The sequence below is a fragment of the Apostichopus japonicus genome, chromosome 6, assembly GCF_037975245.1.
Source record: "Apostichopus japonicus isolate 1M-3 chromosome 6, ASM3797524v1, whole genome shotgun sequence".
NCBI classification, from domain to species: domain Eukaryota; kingdom Metazoa; phylum Echinodermata; class Holothuroidea; order Aspidochirotida; family Stichopodidae; genus Apostichopus; species Apostichopus japonicus.
In genome coordinates, this window is record NC_092566.1 from 1834462 (window position 1) to 1857514 (window position 23053).

A 23053-nucleotide genomic window follows, 5' to 3' on the forward strand; every position below is an offset into this window, starting at 1 on the left:
TACATTACAAATTAATCCAGAGCAGAGGGTCTGATCCTCCGTTCATCCTAGTCTATCATGGGGAGCGAATCGTGGGGTCTGATCTGCATTTACACTACAAAATGCAACACATAGTGTGCTCATTAATTCTCAAGTGTAAACTGGGCCAAGCTTCTTCTGGGATAAAGTCTAAGTTCTTAACTTGTCTTGAGATTTGAACAGACATTGAGTCAGATTATGATTTACCGATTTAAGTATTTACTTAACAAAGCAAACTTTGGAAAACTGAACAAGACCAAGCACACGTAGCTATACTTGCATGACTTCTGTATGAATTTCAAAATGTAGGTTCAAGAATTTCACTACTATACCAAACAGCTTCTTTTGAGGTAACACCATGTTGTTACTCTTGGCTTTTCTGCCTTAAATTTAAAGAGATGCATCCTTTAACATGAAGCTGCAATTCCGAATTCCACTTCTCAGAGATTGTGACTATCATCCTCCTTACTTCACTCTGCCAGACTGTATACTGTTGTAAGTACAACATGATAGCCTTGTGCACAAGACATACCACAGCCATACATAAACAAACTATCCGCAACGAACATAATAGCTTCAAAGAAATTCCAAGACAGATAGAACAAAAGCAATGTTACTTGGAACTTGATGACTGCTGTAAGATGAAGCTTCAAGTTTGTTTTTGCGGTACTCCTGACATATATGTGTTATAATTAGTCATATTTACTGTACGTGAGTGAAAGTTTTCATGGTAGGTGAAAATTTAAGCGTTCGGTCTCTTTACTATCGCTAGAATGGAAGATTGAGAGGGATCAACGCAACTTTTCCGCAAACACTTTTCCCCAAAAATTTGAAAAGGGTATTTTTGTCTAAAATAAGAGAAAACATGTAAAGAAATGAAATAAATCTAAAATGACTCAAGAGATCATTGATTATGAACCATACATATTCATGTTTCCCATACAGCTGCTTTAACAAGCTATTTCTGTTGCAAATATCACTGGAATTTCAGACAATTTTGTAACCCCTGATTTACTTTGATGAGTTTTAATGATGATTGAGATAATTATGAAGGAAATTTCCGTAAAGGAACTTGAGTTAAAGGGTACAGCAGTTTTTGTCATCAGTAACGTATGATTTATGAAAACATTATGGCAAGTGGTATGGGCACCGACATCAACTTTCTGTCTGTTCCGCAGACGGTTAATTTGAGCCCTGCTTCATACATTATAAAGTCTATATAAACCTAATTGTAACTTCTGTCGGTATTGAATACCAACCCGTAAGTAGAACACACAAAATTCCAAAGTGTACATAAGTTAATTTTTGCATTTTATTAAACAGATTAAATCCACTCTCATAATTTTCAATATCATATCATAAAGGTGGTTTGTTTAATATAAGATTAATATTTCACCTTTCAATTTTTTGAAGGAAAACCTGTTTTTTAATATATATATATTTAAAAAAAAAATGAAACGACTCAGAGTGAATTTAATTGAATAAGAAATAATGGCAGACCAAAACATGACAGATTAACGGTAAGAATTTCACCTCAATGATTCTTTAACTTCTAGTCGCAATTATGATGGTTCTTTGGATGGAATACCACAGTTGGTATTTTTAGAGTGGTATACTAATTAAAATCAGTCGGCATGATTGGTTGCCTATCTGGGTAACTATGGAAAAAACCAGCGTGTGCTTCAGTAACTTAATTTGCTGCTCTGTTTAGACAAGTTTACCACATAAATTTGTGTCATTGTGTATTTATATCAAATCAGAGTCTTAACTACAGAGGTGGTAGGTTAAAGAAAAGGGAACTCTGTTTATGAGGTAGTAAAGCAAATTATCTCTACATATATATGTTACTCTGCTTCGTGGAAGTCTGAAAAGCTCTCTAACTGATTGTTTAAATTGTTAAAGGACCCATAGCCCCCAGGCCCCTCCCACCCATATCCCCTTTCTCTGACATGCTAATATTGAGCGACAAAATAATACAAATACATTTTGTAATTGTTTCTTAAACCCAATGTAGGATTCATAAGCCTCATCAGGAAGTATCTGTCATGTCCCATACGTATTACATTACATACTCTCACAGGCAAGAATTCTAGGTCGGCGGTGTACATCCCCGCCCTCAAGGGCGGCGGAAGCACTTTTAATCTGGGTGGGCACCAACGTCGAAGGGCACTTTGCAGAAATTCGATTGGACTGATGCAGCCTGATATTTAGTACCCTTTATAACTCTTATTGTATTATCTTATTTGCGTATAAACATCACTCCATCAATGCCACCCCCCCCCCCCCCCCTCAAGGAAACAATGCATACTAGCACTGCAATATCTAATGTGCAAATTGGGAAACAAGGAAAAAGACAAAATGAGGTGAAATCATTATAAAGTCCAAGTCCCTGCACTCGCGATCGATACATGCATGAAAGCAAATGAAATATGTCAAAATACTGAAAGAAAAATAATTTTCTATGTGTTTTTCAATGGTTAAACTCAGTGGCGGAGCTAGGGGTATTGGTCAGGAGGGGCGAGAATGGTCTGTAGAGGCGCTTTCGACACTATCTAAGCGGAGCGCCACCACAGGTTGGCGCGTAGCGTACAGAAATTTTTTGAGTAAAGATACTCCCTAGATCGCCGGAAATGACCCTTTCCGGGCCTGGCTAATTTGCAGATAAACGAAGAATAAATAGGTGTCATCGCCAAATTACAGCAAAAAAAGGTGACAAACGTCAATAGGTAGACGAGAGCGCAATAAAACAGTCAATAATCGCGAATAAGTAAAAAGTGGTAAAGATCTGAAAAGGGCGCCAGCAGTCCATTTGAGTCTGTCAGGGGGGGCATTCGCCCCCCCCCCCCCACTGACTGTATGGACGCTCCGCCACTGGTTAAACTGATATTATTATGATCTTTATTATTGTAACGACTTTCCCAATAATTATAACATCACGGCAAATGATTGTATGTTATTGGCATGCGATGTAATAACCAACGCATGCCTATATGATATGCACATTGAAATGTTAAACGCGGGCGTAGCGCGCAAAAAATGTTGGTAATATTTTTCGGGCAAGTCGTTACAGCCCCCCCCCCAAATCAAATTGGGCTCCTACGCCTGTGGTAGTAAACATTTAAAACTTCCCGAAATATTTCATTCGACGTGGGTTTCGCTTTGTAAACTCTTTTTTATTTAGAAATTTTTATGTAGAAAAAGGGCACATTTTTAACCTGAGGAAAAGTGGGGGGGCACGTGCCCCCTGTGCCCCCCGGTTCCGCCGCCCTTGCCCCCCTTTTAACTCCACAAAAAAAAATAAAAGTAGTTATTTGCACAACCTTGTATGTAGACCTACTTATAGATTTCAAACCTAGTTTAAAAACCTACATCGCCTCAGAATGTACCATGTCATATCTTAAGTATTCATTTTTTCCTGAGGGAGAACCTCCCCCCAACCCCCCCTGCCCTGTCCGCCCCTCCCACTCTAGTCAGCTTTAAGGTCCTCAGGGCCACATGCTTTCGGCTTAAGCTCCTGGATCCCCGCCATCTTTAAACATCTCCTACTTCTCCTCATCACCTTGTTGGTTTCTTTCTTCTCTCCACCCCTTGTCTACTAATCCCCTTACATCTATCTCTTTGTGTTCACTGTGCTCATTAACCTGTCTTTATTCTGTGCGTGTTTTTGTCCCTTCTGTTACTGTTACTTGCCATTTAGCCTCTGAAGAAGATTCTGCTAGGATAGAAACGTCAGGCCAACTTACTTTGACACATCTTTAAAACATGCCAAGGAATTGCTAAGGCTATTTCATTGACTCTCTGATCTGTTTGGAGTGCATGTTTAATAGTGTGCTATGATAATATTTCGTAATGGCAATCCCAGTTCATATCCTGCCATGCTCTGCTAAAGGTGAAGGTCACCCAGATAGTTATAAAAACTTAGCTGGATCCCCAAGTTCTCTGGTCTTTAATCTTCCCTCCAGCCTCCACATCACTGGTCTCCGAGAAATTAAAGGGAAGCACACAGCTTTAGGACCATATTTTAATGATGCAGTTTGGTTAAAGACTAAAAACCTTTCAAGATCAAGTCATGTTTGGAAAATTAGGTGGGCTTTCAGCTCTTGAAAATGTTTGTGTGAATAGTTATTTTCAAAATATGTTTGAAAATTTTGGTTTAGGTTGGGAGAGTATGTTTATGTACCAGACTAGCAACCACAGGGATCAAGTATGTGAGCAGAGCAGGTTACCATTAATTAAATGAGAAGAGAACAAGTTGTTGTGCCCTGGGGGGGGAGGCAGTGGCAGAGCTAGGGGTATTGGTCAGAGGGGGCGAGAATGGACTGTAGGGGTGCTTTCGACACTATCTAAGGGGAGCGCGCACCACAGGTTGGCGCGGAGCATACAGAATTTTTTGAGTAAAGATACTCCCTAGATCGCTGGAAATTACCCTTTCCAGGCCTTTCTAATTTGCAGATAAATGAAGAATAAATAGCCGTTTTGACAGAAAATTACACCAACAAAATGTAACAAATGTCAATAGGTAGATGAGAGTGCAATAAAATAGTCAATAATTGCGAATAAGTAAAAAGTGGTAAAAAGCTGAAAAGGGCGCCAGCAGTCCATTTGAGTCCGTCAGGGGGGGCATTTGCCCCCCCCTGACTATATGGATGCTCTGCCACTGGGGGGAGGGGATGTGTGTAGTGAGTTGAGGGGTTCCCTTCCCCTTTGTGGGAAACAATTGTTTCAAAGAACACCAAAGTACTACATGAAACATGGTAACAGATTTGAAGTTTAAAACCTCAATCCCAATATTTTAGATCAGATCATTATTAGGACTGTTACAATAGTAACAGTTTGGCATTCTGTGCTCAAAATGGAGTTAATTTAAGCTAGATGGCCAAAAAATCAATCTCGAGAATGTTTTCAGCTATATGTATTACATTGTTTTTGTTGGAATTATTTAAAACTCTGGAAATTTTTTTGAAATTTTTTATAATATCCATCTAGATTGTCACAATAAGAGATAGAAGAAAGGGGATTTGCATATCCTGGGAAATGACTTGTTTAAAGTTGACAGTAAATAATGGGAATGTTGATGATTTTGGTACCACGATTGCAATGAGATTTTTTTGCGTTTTATCTTAAATAGTGTTCTGCTGATTTAATAGCGGTTGATAAGATTGTGTCCAAAGTCACAAGATAAAAAGAAGGAAAAAAAGTGGGAAACCTTTTACCCAATTTCGTCTGTCAATCCAGTTTACCTGGATGTGGTGTATATTCCATTGCAAATGACCTAGATTTAGTGTTGAATTAGTCTAAGGTGTTTGCCTGGTAAGTTGTTTTGACAAGCGCATGGTTACAGGCTTCCCAATTATTGTCAACATGTTGGGAAAACAAGATGAAATTAAAGCGGACTCAACCTATACCTACCGATGATGCAGCGATGTTAGATAATTCCAACTCAAATTGTTTGGGATCAAATTTGGAAATGAATTTACTGTATCTGTTGCCAAAGCTAGGCAAGATTACAATCTTGAGTCTGTTTCACAAAAAACAAACCAAACAAACCCCTAAAAAACAAACTGTTTTCCCCTCCCTTTGCAATTTCAAAGCTATCATATCTCCAGTTATGACTTGGTTATTGAGTCTCTCTGAATTTATCAATTGCCAAAGACATACTCCTATCAGAGTCCAGCTTGTGACTTATAGTACAAGATTGTGGGGTATATTAGGGAGGGAGTGTGAAGGCAATACAGGTGCTATGTTTAAATATTTTGTTTTTGGTAATATATCTCATTAGAAAAGTTTTGTGCTGTGTTCATTAGGCCTTTCTGCAAATGTTGAAAAGACACAAATGAAGAGGCAAAATGATGGTTTTGAAAAGTTTCAACGATCACCCAAACTTTTCAGACGGGCGAAGGTTTCCAATCCATGTTAATTTCCCGTTATGCCGGGTTATTGTGGTTCCATGCTGAGATGTCGGCAGTTGGGGGAAGGAGGAACCCTCTTAATTAATTAGAGATACAGGGCCAAATTAATTAAAAAGCAAATGTAAAGCTGAATCAGTCTGTCTGCTCTAAGCTTGTTTCTGTTTTTACTTGGATGCATGGTTTCCCTTTAAGGGACCTTGTACAGTTAGGGGGATCAGGCTTTATGGAAAGTTCTATCAAATGCATTCTCACCTGCTGGCACAGCTATTACACTTGAATACTCAACAGCCTTGACACTGATGTTTGATGAAGGGATAGAGTCTCATCTGAAACAGGAGTAATGTTCAAAGTGAACTGAACAGTACTTGTGGGACTCAGGCTGGCATTTCATCTCCAGCTCGCTCAGTTGAATATTTACCATCAACCGACTTTAGCGTAGTTGGTGTGTCTGTTAATATGTTCACATTGTTGTTGTTCATGCACTGTGTACGGTCGTCGTCGGTCGGTCGGTCGGGCTATAACAGGGACTCAGGGGCAGAAGTATATACACAAACCAAGAAGTAATAACATTCCTGTCATGCCATAAACAATTATCTTTTCTTTGTCCAAATTTACAACCTCCCATGGGGTTCTTATCCGAGTTACTTATGCAGGTCTCTAATTTTCCGATTTAATGTCTCGGAATTTGGTAACTAATTACTCCCTCTCTGCATTGGGTTTTTAAAAGCCTGATGGAGGATTTGCATTCCGAGGGTTAGGAAATATATATGTAAACTTGACCTGAACCTTTTACCACTAACATACAGAATATTTAGAGAATGACTTCAAGCAGAAGTATAAGTCTCGACGACCGACGGCGCGTAATCCACAAAAAAAATGAAAAAAGATTTGAGTGTTGCTAATGTTTCTATATGTAGCTAAATATGATAGTTTTCAAGATATTCAGAGCTCTTTAACAATCTCTGGAATAAATCTCTGGAAAAGGCTTACTTGATAATCTGGTGGCTCCTAGTAGCTAAGTGAAGACGTAAATTGCTATCTCAATCCATTGTATTTTATTAATCTGGTAATTTACTCAACTATGGGTAATTTACATGAGAGTTAAATGTTTTGTTTTGATTATGCATGCATAGGTAGTGACTCCAGATTTTATACGATCATGCAGGTACGACTGATTTTATAGTTAATAATACTGCACAAAATGTAAACTTGGATATTAATGGAGGAATTATCCATCATCTGCGAACAACATTTAATTTAGATCATTATCTCAAGATGAAAAAGAACGTATAGGAAAGGACAACTTATTCATAAATGTAAGATCTAGAGTCCATATAGAGTATATATATATATATATATATTTATATATGAATGTAAATTTATAAAGGTTAGAGGGCCAGCTGTGTCAATGCTAGCAGATACTCTCCAGGGCGAAACTAAAATAAAAACAGAAAAGAAAAGAAAAATTAGGAGAGAGATGGAATAGAGATGTGCTCATGTCAAATTTGACACACAAGCAAACAATTAAAAAAAAAACTTCTAGATATATATATATACAATTGAGGGTAAATGTCAGGGAGTAATTTCGTGTTTAACTTTTGTGTAGCAGTTGTGATGTCCCTGAGTTTTGTCTCGCATAAAATACTACGGTTCCTGTACATGTAGAAAACTGCATATAAATTATGATGGAAAGATTCATGTATGGAAAATATTATCTAGAGACAATAAATTTGTGAGTTATTAGGTTATTAGTCCATCATGAAGAAGGTTATATAGGATACTTATAATAAGGAGTTGTTATGGAACATATATATAGCAATTTTTTGCATAATTTAGAAGTACTAAAGTACTGTAATTATAGGGAGCCATTGTTTAGGAATGGATGAATTGTACTGTTTGGTTCAATGTCCACGCGGGTAATACTTTCCTGTTTCTTACAAAGCTCTCCATGTGCATATACTGTATGTACAGTACTGTGCAAGTCCGGTTACGAACCAAAGTGTTTCCGTCTACTCTGTATAATGTCATGCTTACCTTTTTTTTGCCGACTATAAAGCTCTTTTGTTATTGTTGCTGTTTCAAATTCCAGGCTGGGAGAAAGTCAAGCTGGCCGTGTTTAAACAACAACAACATCAGGCAGAGTCTGGTAATTAATCAGTGTCTTTGCTGCATGAACTGTACACGACAGCAGCGCTTGAATTCAAGAAACATCATTCATCTATTTTTAGGATATGCCTATCAAAACAGCATTCATGCTCTTCATCATTTAGTCCTACTCGGGAACTTCTAACTTGTCTTGTACTGCATCGAATGTAGAATGCATTGAAAATAAAAAGACTTGTCATCCATCTATTCTAAGGTCCCCCGCCCCTCCCCACCCCTCCCCACCCCTCCCCACCCCTCCCCACCCCTCCCCACCCCCACCAAAAACAAGAAAGAAAGGTGGATGATAACCTTTATTGATTGGACATATTTTCACAGGCACGTATGATAACTCACTGCACGATTACAGCTTGGAGTATTCTGGTCATAGAGTGGCCATTAGTTCCTAGTAATGATATGCTAGGTATATATCACACATACAATTGTGCAGTATATAATATCATGTACAAAAGCTATATATATATTCTGCAACTATAACTTAAATGGCTTTACATTTTATATAGCATGAAGTTACATTGCATGTAGCATAATTATGTAGTTTAGATTTTGAACAGTTTCTGGAAACTATACTTTTGCAATAATTTTGTTCTCCGTGGATTGAAACTCATAATTGATCAGTTAACGGCGGTTGGAGTCGAGCAACGTTGGCCATATAATTTTGACACTAATATTTCGTCACAGTTTAAGAATTTTTATTCAGCGTTTCATCCTTGTCAATATTTGTAACCATGGTGATAACCCATTCTATTTACTGGAGGAACCATAATTTGGAAGGCTGCGTTGCTAATTGATGACAAAGCTCAGTTACGATAAATGTCCTTGACAACGGTAGAGAAACTGGTATAAACACGTCCAAAATGAGTTAAACCCTTGCTCTGTGTTACCCACCTTCCCTTTTAAAATCATTTTGGTCATCAAGATTGTCCCCTCCATCCTCAACATCCATCCCCTTACTCCCTCCCCCCCCAAAATAAATATGCTAGAAAAGTGAAATTATGGTCACCCATGTTCCAAACCACAAGGAGCATATTTTTAAACCTTCAAACCATTTACCTGACTGATATTTTTAACTCTTCAATGTTCGAGAATAAAGTGGCTTATGTCAGAGTCTCATTTTGTCTCTTGTGTAAATTTTTTAGTTGGCTAAACTTTTAGACCAATACAGAAAACCAATAAAGTTGTCTCTGCCACTGGTCTGTCACTATTGGTTGTACAAAGTCATGGTGGAATATTTTAAATAAGTCTTATTTGGGAAAACATCTTTTTTTTTCAATTTTTGTCTTGTTTCATTTTGCATTGCAAACTTTATTCATTGGTATGTTTCATAGAGAGTTTATGCATTGTAGTCATTCAAGAGTTCAATAGATTTCTCTAGCATGAAGAATTTGTAGAATATCATCATAGTATATCATTGATATAGAACACATTTTTCTCCATGATAGATAATAAAATGGTTCTGACAATTTTTTTTTGCAACTTGAGCGAAATGAGCCATCCCTAATTTCAGTCTGTTGTCCCAAATTGCAGGTAGGTTAAGCAGCATTTTGCAATATTGGTACCCACCCCCCTCCCCCCACCACCCCCATACTACATATACTATGCTAAGATACATGATTCAAGGCTGGACTTACTTTTATGAAAAAGAAAAAAAAGTCAAAATTTTATATATGCTGATATAAAAAGTGTTCAGACAACAAGTTGTTTGGAAATACATGGAATCATTAATATAATTAATTCCGTTTAATTAATTAATTTAATTAGATTTAAGTTGCTACCCAAGGTGCATTTGGGGTGAAGATATCTAGGCAGATATGTCTATAAATTACAGTATGATCACTATAAAATACTGCTTGAGGATAGGTAGGCCTACTGTTAAGTTGGAAACAATATTAGACATTGGGAGAATAAATGCATGGGCTGTTGAAATGTATTTAAGATTGGTACAGAACTTCAGGTGTCTATCAGAATGATCCTTTATTGATTACTTGAGGACTATATTGTTTGAGAACTACAATGTGCCATGCACATGTGTGCATGCTACTGTACAGTATCCTTGCTTGCTACAGTATGTAATCTATATCTGTGTTATGTGAGTTTAGGGGATGAGTAGCCCATGGAATGCATAACTGTTGCTCAGGCTCACTCTTTCAAGATGATCCTTTTCTCTCGGAAAGAAAACTTGTGGAAAGTTGAAACACCATATTCGAGTGATTGTCTGCAGTGTTGTTTCCTCTTGCTTTGTTATCATTAGGCCAGATACTTCTAAATCCGAAACTAATTACTTGTTATTAAGGAAGATATTAATATATGATGTGAGATAAAAGTATTGTTGGCCTTTGCTAGGATCGATTAAGGAAATATTCTTCACTTCCCTGTATGAACGTAATGACCAGTTTTTGAATTTTGACTAACTTGTCCGTAACTAAGGTGTAGTCTGCTGTATAATGCTATAGCCAGTTAGCCTCACTGTATGTCTTGTATTGTTCCTTTGTGTTGTACTATATCGAAACTGGCGCTTGGTTGCAGATATTAAGTGAATTTAAGTGGGGGAGCTTTATGTTCGGACTATGAAGTAACCATGGAAATCGGTTACTTAAATCAGGGCTTAATGGCAAAGGCTTGAAAGAAATTCTTCAAATCTGTACAGAGATTTGCTCGAATTCTTTGTCGTAGAATCTCTTTCTTTGAAAGTGGACAATTGTTTGGCTTAGGTCAGGCAAATAAACCTAATCGGAACCATTTCTTGTGTATTCATGAGAGAGATTACTGGTATACCAAGAATTATTCAATAATTGTGTAAATTGAGGAAATTTGAATGAAGGATTTTAGAGAGCTTAAAAACAGGGTCATTCAGTCAGTGGAATCGGGGTTTCTTTCTTCTGATAGCTGCTTCAGAGAATTTATAAACTGGTCAGCTATTCATGACAGAAACTCTTATAAACTGGTCAGCTGTTCATGACAGAAACTCTTATGTAGAATCAATTGCATGGCATACAGTATATGTATGTGTACATACACACACACATAAAGGGAATTAACTTACTGTTTTCATTAATATATAGCAGTTTGGAGGTCTGATGTGTTTCTTATAAAATACTGAAAATGATTAGATTTTAGCTGTTTAGCAAAGATCGCTAGACAACTTTGGATTTATATAAATCTTTCCATTTGACATAGCATTCTGCTATTTGATACCAGCGAAATTATTCTGTTAAACATGCAATTAAGGTACTACTCTACTGTACACATACATATGCATAGACTGACTGTATGGAGTTCTTGTAACATTAAACAAGTTGCTTGCATTTCACATTTATATTCCAGTATATATTTCCATACTACTTTCACTCAAGTAAACTTGTACAATATATTGTATGCCGACTTGATCAGGAAATTCTTCTGCATCCAACAGAAATGCCAAACGCTAGAAATTATACGGCTAATATTTACTCTAACAATGTATATAATTCATCCCAGATTCATCCCATAAGCTATATTTAGGGATGGATAGCTCCTTTTGGTAGAATTATACACCTCCATAGTAGCACATGTACTGGCCTTTATTTCTTGTGTTGAGGTCACTGCAGCTAGAACTCTGTAGACATAGTGTCAAACATTCCTCTGCTCCTTCATTAAAGGCATTGAAGACTCGCCCCAAACCGCGTGCCGCGCTCTGAAAAAGTTAACTTTCCATTGCTCGTAAGTGAAGTTTTCTGCTTGTCGTTACAAAATGCAGACAGTAATGAAATGCGAAACCTTGTTATCTTTAGCTGGACCTGAGGTGTCCATCGCTGTTTCATTTGCACACTGTGCTGTGGGTATTGACCGCAGCTGTATGTACTGACTGTACACAAGTGTCTGATAACCAAAGGCAGCAAGCTGTGTGCGTATTTTCTGGGATCGATGGTGGTGTCTTAACACTTCTGTTACACCTCATTCGAACCTAAGTCAGATTACCGGCATTAGACGTTTCTTTTTGCGCGAGTCTTCACACCCTTTAAGTTATATTCATAACCTCTTTAATAGTCATGTTTTCTATTTTCAGCATGTTTTTTTTGGGAGTATGCGGTGAGCATCATATTTATTTTAAGAAACTGAAAGTGAACATTTCCTTGTATTTGTGGCAAAACTGAAACCATTAATGATCACCAACATCGCACAGCTAGGGTTGCATCTGAATTTTCTCTGAAAATTCAAGCTTGTGACATACGCTTTTAAAAGTCACAACCCGGGGTGTGATTATGAAAAATCCCTATTTTTGCTATTCTTAGATTAAACCTTAATTTGTCAAAAATATTTTGTCATAGAATTCCCAGAAAAATATCACTGACAATGATATCAACAGTTGAAGTGAAAGTAGCTGTGGGTGAATGTTTGCTAAGAAATTCAACCACTTGGGACGAGTCTATAATTCCCTTCTTCCTACATACATTGCTCTACTAGGGGGATCCCAGCCATGTTACCTAAAATGACGGATGGATGATGAACTAGTTTGGGATCGAGGATTACACTGGAAATCCTGGTAATTTAAAACCATGGCATATACCACCTAGTCTAGCTAAACTGACAAAGGACAAAGGACAAAAAACATTAAAACAGTGAAAATTTAGTTGAGGTTTGAAGGAATTGTCTCCCCCCCCCAGACCCTGCTATTTATAAAATGAAAGCTTGAGAAAGTTACCATCTTATTCTGTACAATGCTTATAAACTATATCAAAACAGATAAATTTACACCAAGAAAATGGATAATAGTTCTTTTCTCCTAAAAAGGTGCTGGACCTACTTTGTATTTGAACTGAATTTCTTTTTATTTCTCAGACTGTAGTTTGATCTCAAATTATGACTGTGCTCTCATGTGTTTCTTTACAGTAGAGACCAAGAGCAGTGGAGATGGAGGTGCAAAGAAGATCCCATCCACAGATATGATGACCATGTATGAAAACATCCAGGCCAACCTCAGCGAAGATTTCTTAAGCAAATTGGAGGCTTGGGATAAAAAGAAGCAAAAGGAGGGACCTGGTAAATTTCAATCATATATGCTGACAGATAGAGAGGATGGTCAGGGTCCCTGTGGGATGTCGGGGGTTAGGGGGTTAGTGGGGGGATGGGGACAGTAGGAGTCCTAACAATCTCACAGCAAAGATTTTTCAGCTGTCATGCTTTTGCCAGGCGGCAATTTCACTACAACAATTGGCTGACTCTTGGTCACCCTAATTTTATACCTGTGTACTGATAAATATAAAGGTAAATTTGATGCAAACTTGACTTGACAAAGAACTCACTTCTCAGCCATATTAGAGCTTCTCAGTGAATTGTGTCTTTAATAGCCATAACTTTCACAATGCTGACTCAGTGTCAATCATAAAACTGGTATATTTTGAGATTCTTGAACTTAAATTTGCATAAAAAACATAACATGATGTTGGTGTAAACATTTGCTATACATTTTGCTAGAGTGCAGCATTTTGTCCATTATATATGTGGCATTTTGTGTGGAAGTTCAACCACTTTGTGTGGAAGTTTGCCATGTGATTGCAGATAAATTATTCTTGGTTCTTTTTCATCTATCGATCAGTTCAAGATATGACCAAACAATCATCTGTGGAGAGCGTTTCCTCGGAGCCTGGAGCCATTCCAACCAATGAGCAGGCAGCCGAACTCCTCCAAGGACTCAGTGAGGAATTCTCCAAGAAATTAGCCACGTGGGACAAGAAAAAGAAAGGCACTGTGGGTCCCAGCCCAAAAGGGGACCGAAAGCAGAAGAGCAGTGGTAAAGAAAAGAAGGACAAGACCAAAAAAGACGAAAAGGCAAAGAATGAGGAGACCGCAAGCCAGAAGAAGGTAGAGGGCGAAAAACTTGTGGCCTCTAGCCGTAGAGTCGTCGTGGTCGAAAATGAGGAAGGCCTGGTCAAATTAGAGGGCGCTAGTAAAGCCTTTGAGGATAAGTACAGAGAGTGGGAGAGGATGCACAGGCCGTTGACGGAGGATCAGAAAAAGAAGGAGAAGGAGGATGAGGAAAACAAACCACCTGAAAACAGCTATCCTCTTCCAGCTTTCACGAAAATCACCGACTCTAATTCATGCCTGGCGACTCCCGTCATCGTTGAGCCTCACCTGGTTCCACAACCACAGCAGACCAAACATGAAATGGCATCTCAGGTGGACTTCCCCGAGGAGGTTGTGGAACCGATGGACGATGGCCAAACAGAGGGAGAGACGCCCGCTGGAGACGAACCCATCTCTACTCTTGAGAGGAAGAATTCGCTCCTGGCGGAGAGACTCAAACAGAAGGACGTGAACCTCAAAGTTATTCAATCTGAGCTGCAAGTCGTTCAAGAACAACTGGAAAAGATGGCAGGCTGGAAAGGAGGTAATATTTGTCATATTTCATTTCATGTTTTGGTAAAATATTTTCATTAATCTATTCAACGCACCACTCGGGAATTGAACCACATCTCGGTGGGAATATTTTAGTGTTGTATTAATCATCTAGAATACTTGTATAGGCATATTTCAGTCATGTCAAAATATTTTTTGTTTGTTTTTCAAGTAGAAAACATTTGAAATTTCCACATGAATATTTTTTCACCTATGTTACGTTTACATTGTTTGACACACTATATGGTATACTGTTCAGTATTCAATTTTGCGTAGCACTTTGTAGGTACAATGGTTGCACTCCCACAAAATTTCAATGTTTAGGATAGACCAGAATTCTTCCAGACTTTTCTGCACTATTTTACTTAGCCACACCAGATGTTATTTCTAAACTCCAGCGCTTTTAATAACCTGACAAATGTGTAACATCTACTCCTTTTGGAAGCAACACATAGCAATTTAGGGTTAAAGATCGTTCAAAATTTCCAGCTGATGCTCTAATTTGTAACCTTGATAAATCAGAGGTTGCCTTCCTCAGCTCTTACATCCCCAGGGACCTCAATCCCAGGGTATGAGTCATAGGTCTGTACCTCCTAGAGGAGACTAACCCAATTATGATTTCCTAGATTTCCAGGGTACCCCATCGGAGATGTTCTATATCTCTTGTCCTTGTTATTTGTGGTTTTTTCTGCTAGGTATGAGGCCCACTGGTGTGGTCTCCTCATGTCATCTTCTTAAGGTAAAGGGAGGATGGTTGTTTAGTCTTTAAGGTTCCATCATCTCTAGACGTCCCCTACATTCCTGTGGATATATCTATTGTCCTAAATGAATTCTTTATATGGGCATTTGAGATTCATCTTCAGTAGCGAGCCCTACCGCGGTCGTCGTCGCTATGGGAGAGGATGATAAGACTTTAACGTGCAGTCCAAATCTCCACCGAGCTTTCGGTATATATCTGTCAATACATCTCCTCCCCCGCAGTATTCACATGAATGTTTGGGCTCAAGAAAGATGTATTTGAAATATGTCCATGGTTGTCATTCACCTTCAACGTGATATCATCAATATGAAGTTTCTTTATCGTGGAGGAATCTTGAAAATATATCTATATATATTTTTTTAATAGAAGCTAGATATAGATTAAAGTTGAAAACTAGGTTATGCATTTGGGAGGGCAAGAGGTGGAAGGAGGAGGTCCCTGGTGAGGGGGGTCCTTTGGAGGGGATTAGGGTAATATAGTAATATGACAAAAGGGTTACAGACATGAGAGGTACAGAGGGAGGTATATATCTTGAATTTATGACAGTGAAATACCCAGTACACTGAGATGAGGAATCTTCATCTCAACATTTCAACCCACAATCATCTCAAACTTAGGGTTGATTCACAGTAAAATTGCTCTGTTGAAATTGTAAGTGTTCCTTTAATGGTAAAGCTACAATGTAGTGTAACTTTGTATTAGTTTGAGCAAGCCACGGGAGGTAATATTTACACCTAACTGTGTGTGTTTGGTAGCTGCTGATTGGACTCTCCAACATTTCAAATGAGGGCGCTGTCCTAGTGGTCCTGATGTGCATGAACTGTACTATTTAACGATCTCCAATTTGAAGTAACACGATCGTGTGAAAGCATTCTCAAGCTAGGAACTGGACTGACACACTTGCACGAAGAAACATGCTTTAGACAAGACAAGTTAAGGTACTTAAACTGTTAGCTCCACTTGAAACTTTTGCAAATAGGTTTCATAAAGATCTCTTCTTCAATTATTACGAAGAACTTTGTATATATGTAAATTATTAGCGATCATCGGGTCATGTATTATTAATGTTTTGCAGGAACATAATCAAAAAAATAAAAAATTGGCAATTTCTTGCATGCAGTACCGAAGAATGGTTTAAGTATTTCATCGGTATGTAAATTATGCACACAGATGAAAAGAGGCATAGTACCTGTTCCTCTATCGGGGAAACATCATTAGAGGCAGAGTTAAGTGAAATAAAATCTCAAGTGCAAGAATTAGAGGAGAAAATACAATCACACGCGGAGATAAGGAGAGAGAAGAAAGACCGAGAGGAAGCAGAGAGTAGAAAGAAAAAAGATGCCGAGAAGAAAGTAGGGGAAGGTAAAAATGACTGCCGTTGAATGCAAAGGCTTGGATTTGTTATAGCATGCTGTGGGTGACTGCAGTAGAAATGGGTGTGCAAGCTGTTGTCTTGACAACCACCCATTAGACCTGGTGCATGTAACCTCTAGGACATGACATTAAAAGCTGGTATGGTTTAAAGCCATGGTTTGAATAATAATGTATGTGTCTGTTTGTCATTAATTATAAAGAGAATGATTAGTTTCTTAATTTTGGGTCCGGTAAAATTTGCAGAAGTTTCGGATCTTGTATGGACAACAGTTGATGGATACAAAGTCCAATGTCGACAAGGGATTAAAGTTTGACAACCGATGATGCATGCTGACTGTTTGGGTTCGGTGGTGCTTCACTGCAGGAGTTCACTGTGTGCAAAGTCTATGGAGACAACAGTCTCAGGTTCATTGGTTAAAGGGGAGCATGTTGAATGATTTGGTTTAAAAGAAGTTTGAAGGCCAACTTTAAACAGTGTTTAAAGTCTATTTAGTTGTAACTGACTCCAAGTACCTTGGTTATCAGAACATCTGACATTTGAAAACTGCTTAATGAGAGCCGAAATTGGTTTTGTTGGTTGGAGAAGTAAAAAATACAGAAACAGGTAAAAAGAAGAAAAGTTGAATTTTAACCAAAATCTTGCAAATCAAATCTGATACTCTCTATGGTCAAGAATATATATTTTGGATAGGAAACAAAGATTGAAAATCCAACATGTGACACTCGATTCACAAGAGAGTAGATGAGATCAGAGAAGTTTAATACCCTTAGGTACCATGATTAGAAGAATATGCACTTTAATTAGCGGCTTTATCCTCAAAATTGTGATTTTGAATATATATCTTTCAGGATAAGGGGATCAAAGTGTTTAGAAATAATTCAAAACTATCTGTCCATAGTCCCAGTATTTTTCTTTTCCCTTTCAAACCTCAAATATGTGTTTTTGTTTGCAAAAATAGTATTAATCTTACAGGAGACTACATACCAAATTCTTCTGATAATCTCAAAGTCAGCCCCACCACCATCAAGGTGTGTATTACATAATTGACGTTTCTCAATGAGTCTTTTGTTTTGTGTCATCTGTTTTCTAATGCATTTTGTCTTCCTTTAAGTTGCTGTTATCTTTAAATCATCTTTGATTTAGTAGCAGGTATTTAGCCATCAACAAAGTGGCTGTAATAAGTAAAAGACTTGTTGTGTGATGTGGAGTGTACCTCGACAAACAGTTTGCTGTGCACATACTGATAAGGGCTGTCCATACCAAGCATGATTATTCAAAGATTGCTGTGAATTGATTGCGGCCTGTTTACGCTTTCGTTTTGTAGTACCATTTGTTCATAAATGCATGCGATACCTGTTAAGATGACAGGCTGGCTTTTGTGGTGAATTCTTTTCTAAATGTATGTAACTTATCATTCATAATGTGTTTGAGGGTCTTATGTGAGCGATGCTGGTGAAGTATACTATACAGATACAGATTGTGGCAGGTTTATACTGTAGTTGACATGATCTTTCTCAGAAAAAAAAATATATATATATATATTTATACAAAAGAAAAACATCTTGCAAAAAAACATGACTCATGCTGTGAATTGAGATTATTTCTCCCAGTGGATTCTAGATCCACAGACAGCTGTAGGAATAGACAGTTACATGCTGTGGTAAGGGTGCACAGGGGAAAACATACAATTGACTCACTGTAGTACCCTTCATTAACATTTAACTTTTCATTGTGTGTAAGGATTTTTTATATTTTTTTATTTTATTTTATATTTATATTTTATACTTGATTAAAATTCTCAGTTATTTCATCTTAGAACTAACTTGAAGGAAAACTTAATTTGGAAACATGTTCATTGAAGCCAGATAGAATATCTATCATCATATTTCATCATACAGTAGAACATTAATATTTAGGTTAACTTGTCTATCTGGCCAATGAAATGGGGTTACATATCAGTTTGATAATTTTGTGATGCCTCAGATATATCAATGTGTCTGATGACCAGTAGAAGCTCAGATAAGGTAGTGCCACCTTACTCTGCCATCTCTGACACTTTAGGCGGAAGAGTGAAAATCTGAACCAAGAACATGATTAGGGAAGCAAATGAAAAGAGAACGGCTGACAAATTTATAAGGGGTTACTGAAATGACAACTGCTAAAATGCAATAAAAAGATGCAGAGGGGATTGGGGTTTTCTGCCTGTTATGTAATATATCTGCAGTGAAGGGAAAGGAAGTTGGGAGGGAGAGTGGCAGAGGGAGGTTAGCAGGAAGAGGGGGATGGAAAAGAGGAGGGGGAAGGTTTGGAGGGGATGGGAAAGAATGGAGGTGGGAGGGGGACGGTAAGGGGAATGAGGAGGGAGAATGAGGAGATTTAAGTGTGAAGGATGAGGGTGAAGGGTTTGGGGATGTAATATGCAAGTAGTTATATTCGACAAAGGATACAGTTATGTGTGGCATTAAGATATCTTTTTATAGATCTGGGAGGCAACATGCTTAGTTGTATTGGGTAATCTTGTATTATCACATATTGTATATGATAGTCTGGCTACCATTAGTTGTATTTATGCTATACGGTGTACACATATATGGGTACACATATATGGTAGCCTGGGTACACATATATGGTAGTCTAGGTAAACATATATGGTAGCTTGGCTAAAAATCATAATATGGAACCTGGCTATTCTCTTAGTTTTAGATGAAGGATGCTAGCCTGGGTACACATATATGGTTACACATATATGGTTACACATATATGGTGTATACGGTGTACACCATATATGGTGTGAACATATATGGGTACACATATATGGTAGCCTGGGTACACATATGGTAGCCTGGGTGCACATATATGGTAGCCTGGGTACACATATATGGTAGCCTGGGTAAACATATACTGTATGGTAGCCTGGCTAAAATCATAATATGGAACCTGGCTATTCTCTTAGTTTTAGTTGAAGGTTGAAGTTTTTAAACTTTTGATGTCTTAAAGTTGTTTTATCAAAACTTTCCAAAGTAATCATTTGGGGGTAAAGGAGGGGAATTAGGAAGTAGAAGGGGGAAGGGGAGTGGAGGAAATAGTTGAAGGAGATAAGTTGAACAATTTCCTGTGCGTTGTTATCTCTGATTGATATTTTCTACCTTTGGGGTTGTTTATGAAAAAAGATAATCTGCATTTATATCTCACTAGTGAAAATGTTGATAACTTGTTTTATGCCCTCTATGACTTTTAGTTTCTTAAATTGGGCAGGTAAGTGCCACATTTATAGACTGTAAGAAAAGTGATTAAATCTTTGGAAAGATTGTGTCACACGGTCGATGGCTGTAATGAATGGAAGCAGCATGCACGAATGGTATAAAGAACTATACATGTATACCGATAGCACAGCAGTTTGTTTTTGCTCCCTTTAACTTTCTTTAACTCTATCATAGATTGATTACAGCCATTTACCACCTTAAAATTATTACCAACAAAGGGGTTCATTGTTCCCAGAAAAGAAGGAAATTATGATAATAACAATCATCATTCTGTATCAAAACAAAGTACACCTCTCATAGTTAAAGTAACAGTGACTAATTTTCAAGAATTATTCTATGGGACATATCCAGCGAAGTTTTAATCAAAGCAATATATATGATATATTCTTGTGATGTAAAAGAATATCTTATAAAATAAGTTTTAGGAAATAAAAAACAAACAGTAAAACATCAACTTTCCATTGCAGTGTATTGAAAAAAAAAAAGTTTACATTTTTTCACAACATCAACTTTAATTAATTTAAATGAATGAAAGATACCATGGAAGTAAATATGATGTAAGATTTTGTTAGAGTTGCCGACTAAACAAGCTAGGTCATGGAAAGATGGAATCCAGTACACTGCTTTAAAAATTGAATAACTTTGTGGCTGACATGTTTACCAGGTAATTGTGAAATGGTCTCAGCTGGAGGTATGATAAGTTGCCAACAGCATCACTTCCAATTAGGTGTAAATTTGTGTAACATTACAAGATTACAGTTATTTTCCTTAATATCAGGGAAGCATTTCTTTTATACAATTTAAAATCTTTAGTGACAAATAGGTTCAAATTTTCTTCCAGATATAAAAATTTCAGAAGATGAAAATATTTTAAAAATTGTAATGTTTTTGTTGTTATTACATTTGCCATTGTCTATAAAGTTGTGTTGTTAACTTTTTAAACAAGGTGTTATTAGGAATTCACCTTATATGTAACAGCTGTAACATGTGGAATTTTTGTTTTCATACAACACTGGAAATAGTACCTGGTTCTCAGAACAAAAGTATGTTATACCTTCACATTTGAGTAGCAGTTTGGCCCTTTTTGTACTGTATGTTGTTATGTGATTTTAGGAAGAAAAAAGAACTGATTGCCTGCTGTTTGTCATTTGTAGTAACCAGTCCAAGTAATCAACCAGGGAAGCTTGAAGCCCAAGTACAGACAATACAAGAAGATGAAACACCACAAGAAACTACCTCAAATACCACAGAAGAATTGACCAAGAGTCTACAACAGAGGGAGAACCTCATCCGCTTCCTTCAGATAGAAGTCGAGAGACAGAGACGAGAAATAAACTTCCTACGAAGTGATGGACCCGGGGGAGCTCACTTTAAAAGGGCCAAGAGTTTCTCTGCCAGGGATAGAAATTTTGTAAGTTTAGTTTATATTTAGTTTGTAAAATGTTGACTGCTGATATTGAAGCTTACACTAATGGTAATAATGTTACCATCGAGATTTTATTTTTACATTGTAAAAGACTATTGACTGGGATGAAGGGTTCCACATCCATATCTCTCACCCATTCCCCAAGGTCCCAACATGGGGGTGAGTGCTGGGCTGCAATGCCTCCCCCTAAATTGTTGCAGCAATAATTTCACAGGCAACTTCAAAATCACTGAACATTAACACATTGTTGGGAAACACATTCCATAACAAAAATTAAAGAAAAATGGAAAGCTTGGCAAGTTTAGCTTGGTAAGGATTGGTAAGATAAGCCTTTCTTTGGTAATGAAAGGAAACAGCCTGCAAAGTATCTTTGAAATATCAGTACTTGTTGCCACAAAATCACAAATTACTCATTTGGTTTCCACAAATTACTCATTTGGTGGATTATTTAAAAAAGCAAGTTACGTGCCAGTAAAATCCAATGACTCTTTGTTAATGCTTGTATCGATGGGGAATTAATTGTGATGGGATTATTGCTATATTGTAATTACATGAATTGTACCATGTCATATGTAATAATCTTCCTCCCTTGTATTGTAATAATAGTCGTCCTCCATTGTAATTGTTTATGCTAATACCATCAGGATGCCAAAGCAATGCAAGTTATGGACATTCCTCTTGGGAAGTCTCTAGCCAGCCGAGGAAAGAAAGATTCACCTAATTCCACTCCATCATTGTCCAATGCTGACTCCAGTGACCAGAGGAACAGAGAGTCACTCAGCATTACAACTGAAAGCACACAGTCCTTGGAAACGCTTCATATATCAGGTATGAGCAAGAAGTGTAGTCTGCTGAACTCATTAGTGTACAATGAATATTCATTTCATAGTCTACATGTTTATGTAAGATCATGTATGTGGAGTAGGAAGTCACTAAGCATTACAACTGAAAGCAAACAGTCCTTGGACACGTTTCATATATCAGGTATGAGCAAGTAGTGTCTGCCTGCTAAGCTCATTTCATAGTCTTCATGTTTATGTAAGGTCATGTACTCATGACACAATTAGTTGGTTACTGCTCCCAACAGGGTACATAGACATTGAAAAACATATCTTAAATATACATTTTTGTATCAAAGAATCAAGATTGTAAGAGGAGCAAGAGAATAGAATGGACCACTAATTTAAACTCTAATCTTGGATCTCATGAGTTTGATGAATTCCACTTATAATTAGCTTAATATCTTTGCATGCATTATGAATACCAAACAATAACAATTTTTTTCTTCAGCTGAGGACATCCGTATGGAAGATCTTGGATCCCAAACATTGGAGCAGGATCATAAAGTCGAGGAAACTTCACCAACAGTCACTAAAGAAATTTCTCCATCTGCAGAACTGCCAAAAGAGACAGCTGCACCTCCAGAGGTGCCAAAGGTGACCCCTGAACTCCCAGATGTGACCAAGGACACACCCAAGGTTACAGAGGTAGAAGAAAAACTGTCAAAAACTCCAGACGTAACAAAGGTTTGCATCAGAATCGACATTGGTTAATCTTGGGGTATTTAAATTAGCATAACTTTGTTATCTGTTGTGCATGAAGTAAAGATTTATTAACTATTGCAAACGAACATGTTTTCAGAGTGTCTTCCAGCAAACATGTTCCAGCAAAAGCAATACTCCTGGATTTGCTGCTGAAATTTCACAATCTATGTCTTAAATTTTGAGATAGTGAGTTTTAGGACTGTTAACATTTTCAACG

The 23053-nt window shown here is 37.5% G+C and overlaps 1 protein-coding gene across 11 annotated transcripts in view; it reads left to right on the forward strand.

Annotated features, from left to right (window-relative positions):
- Nucleotides 1-23053, forward strand: part of LOC139968622 (uncharacterized) — a 71951-nt gene that overhangs the window by 36872 nt on the left and 12026 nt on the right. For 7 of the 11 annotated variants that reach the window (XM_071972803.1, XM_071972809.1, XM_071972800.1 and 4 more), the window contains 7 exons: nucleotides 8017-8073; nucleotides 12960-13109; nucleotides 13666-14460; nucleotides 16399-16590; nucleotides 21021-21277; nucleotides 21937-22120; nucleotides 22583-22818. In XM_071972803.1, coding sequence (XP_071828904.1) covers nucleotides 8017-8073; nucleotides 12960-13109; nucleotides 13666-14460; nucleotides 16399-16590; nucleotides 21021-21277; nucleotides 21937-22120; nucleotides 22583-22818 — 1871 coding nt within the window. The remainder of the gene's footprint in view (nucleotides 1-8016; nucleotides 8074-12959; nucleotides 13110-13665; nucleotides 14461-16398; nucleotides 16591-21020; nucleotides 21278-21936; nucleotides 22121-22582; nucleotides 22819-23053) is intronic. The other 4 variants (XM_071972806.1, XM_071972810.1, XM_071972807.1 and 1 more) reach the window with 4 other exon arrangements.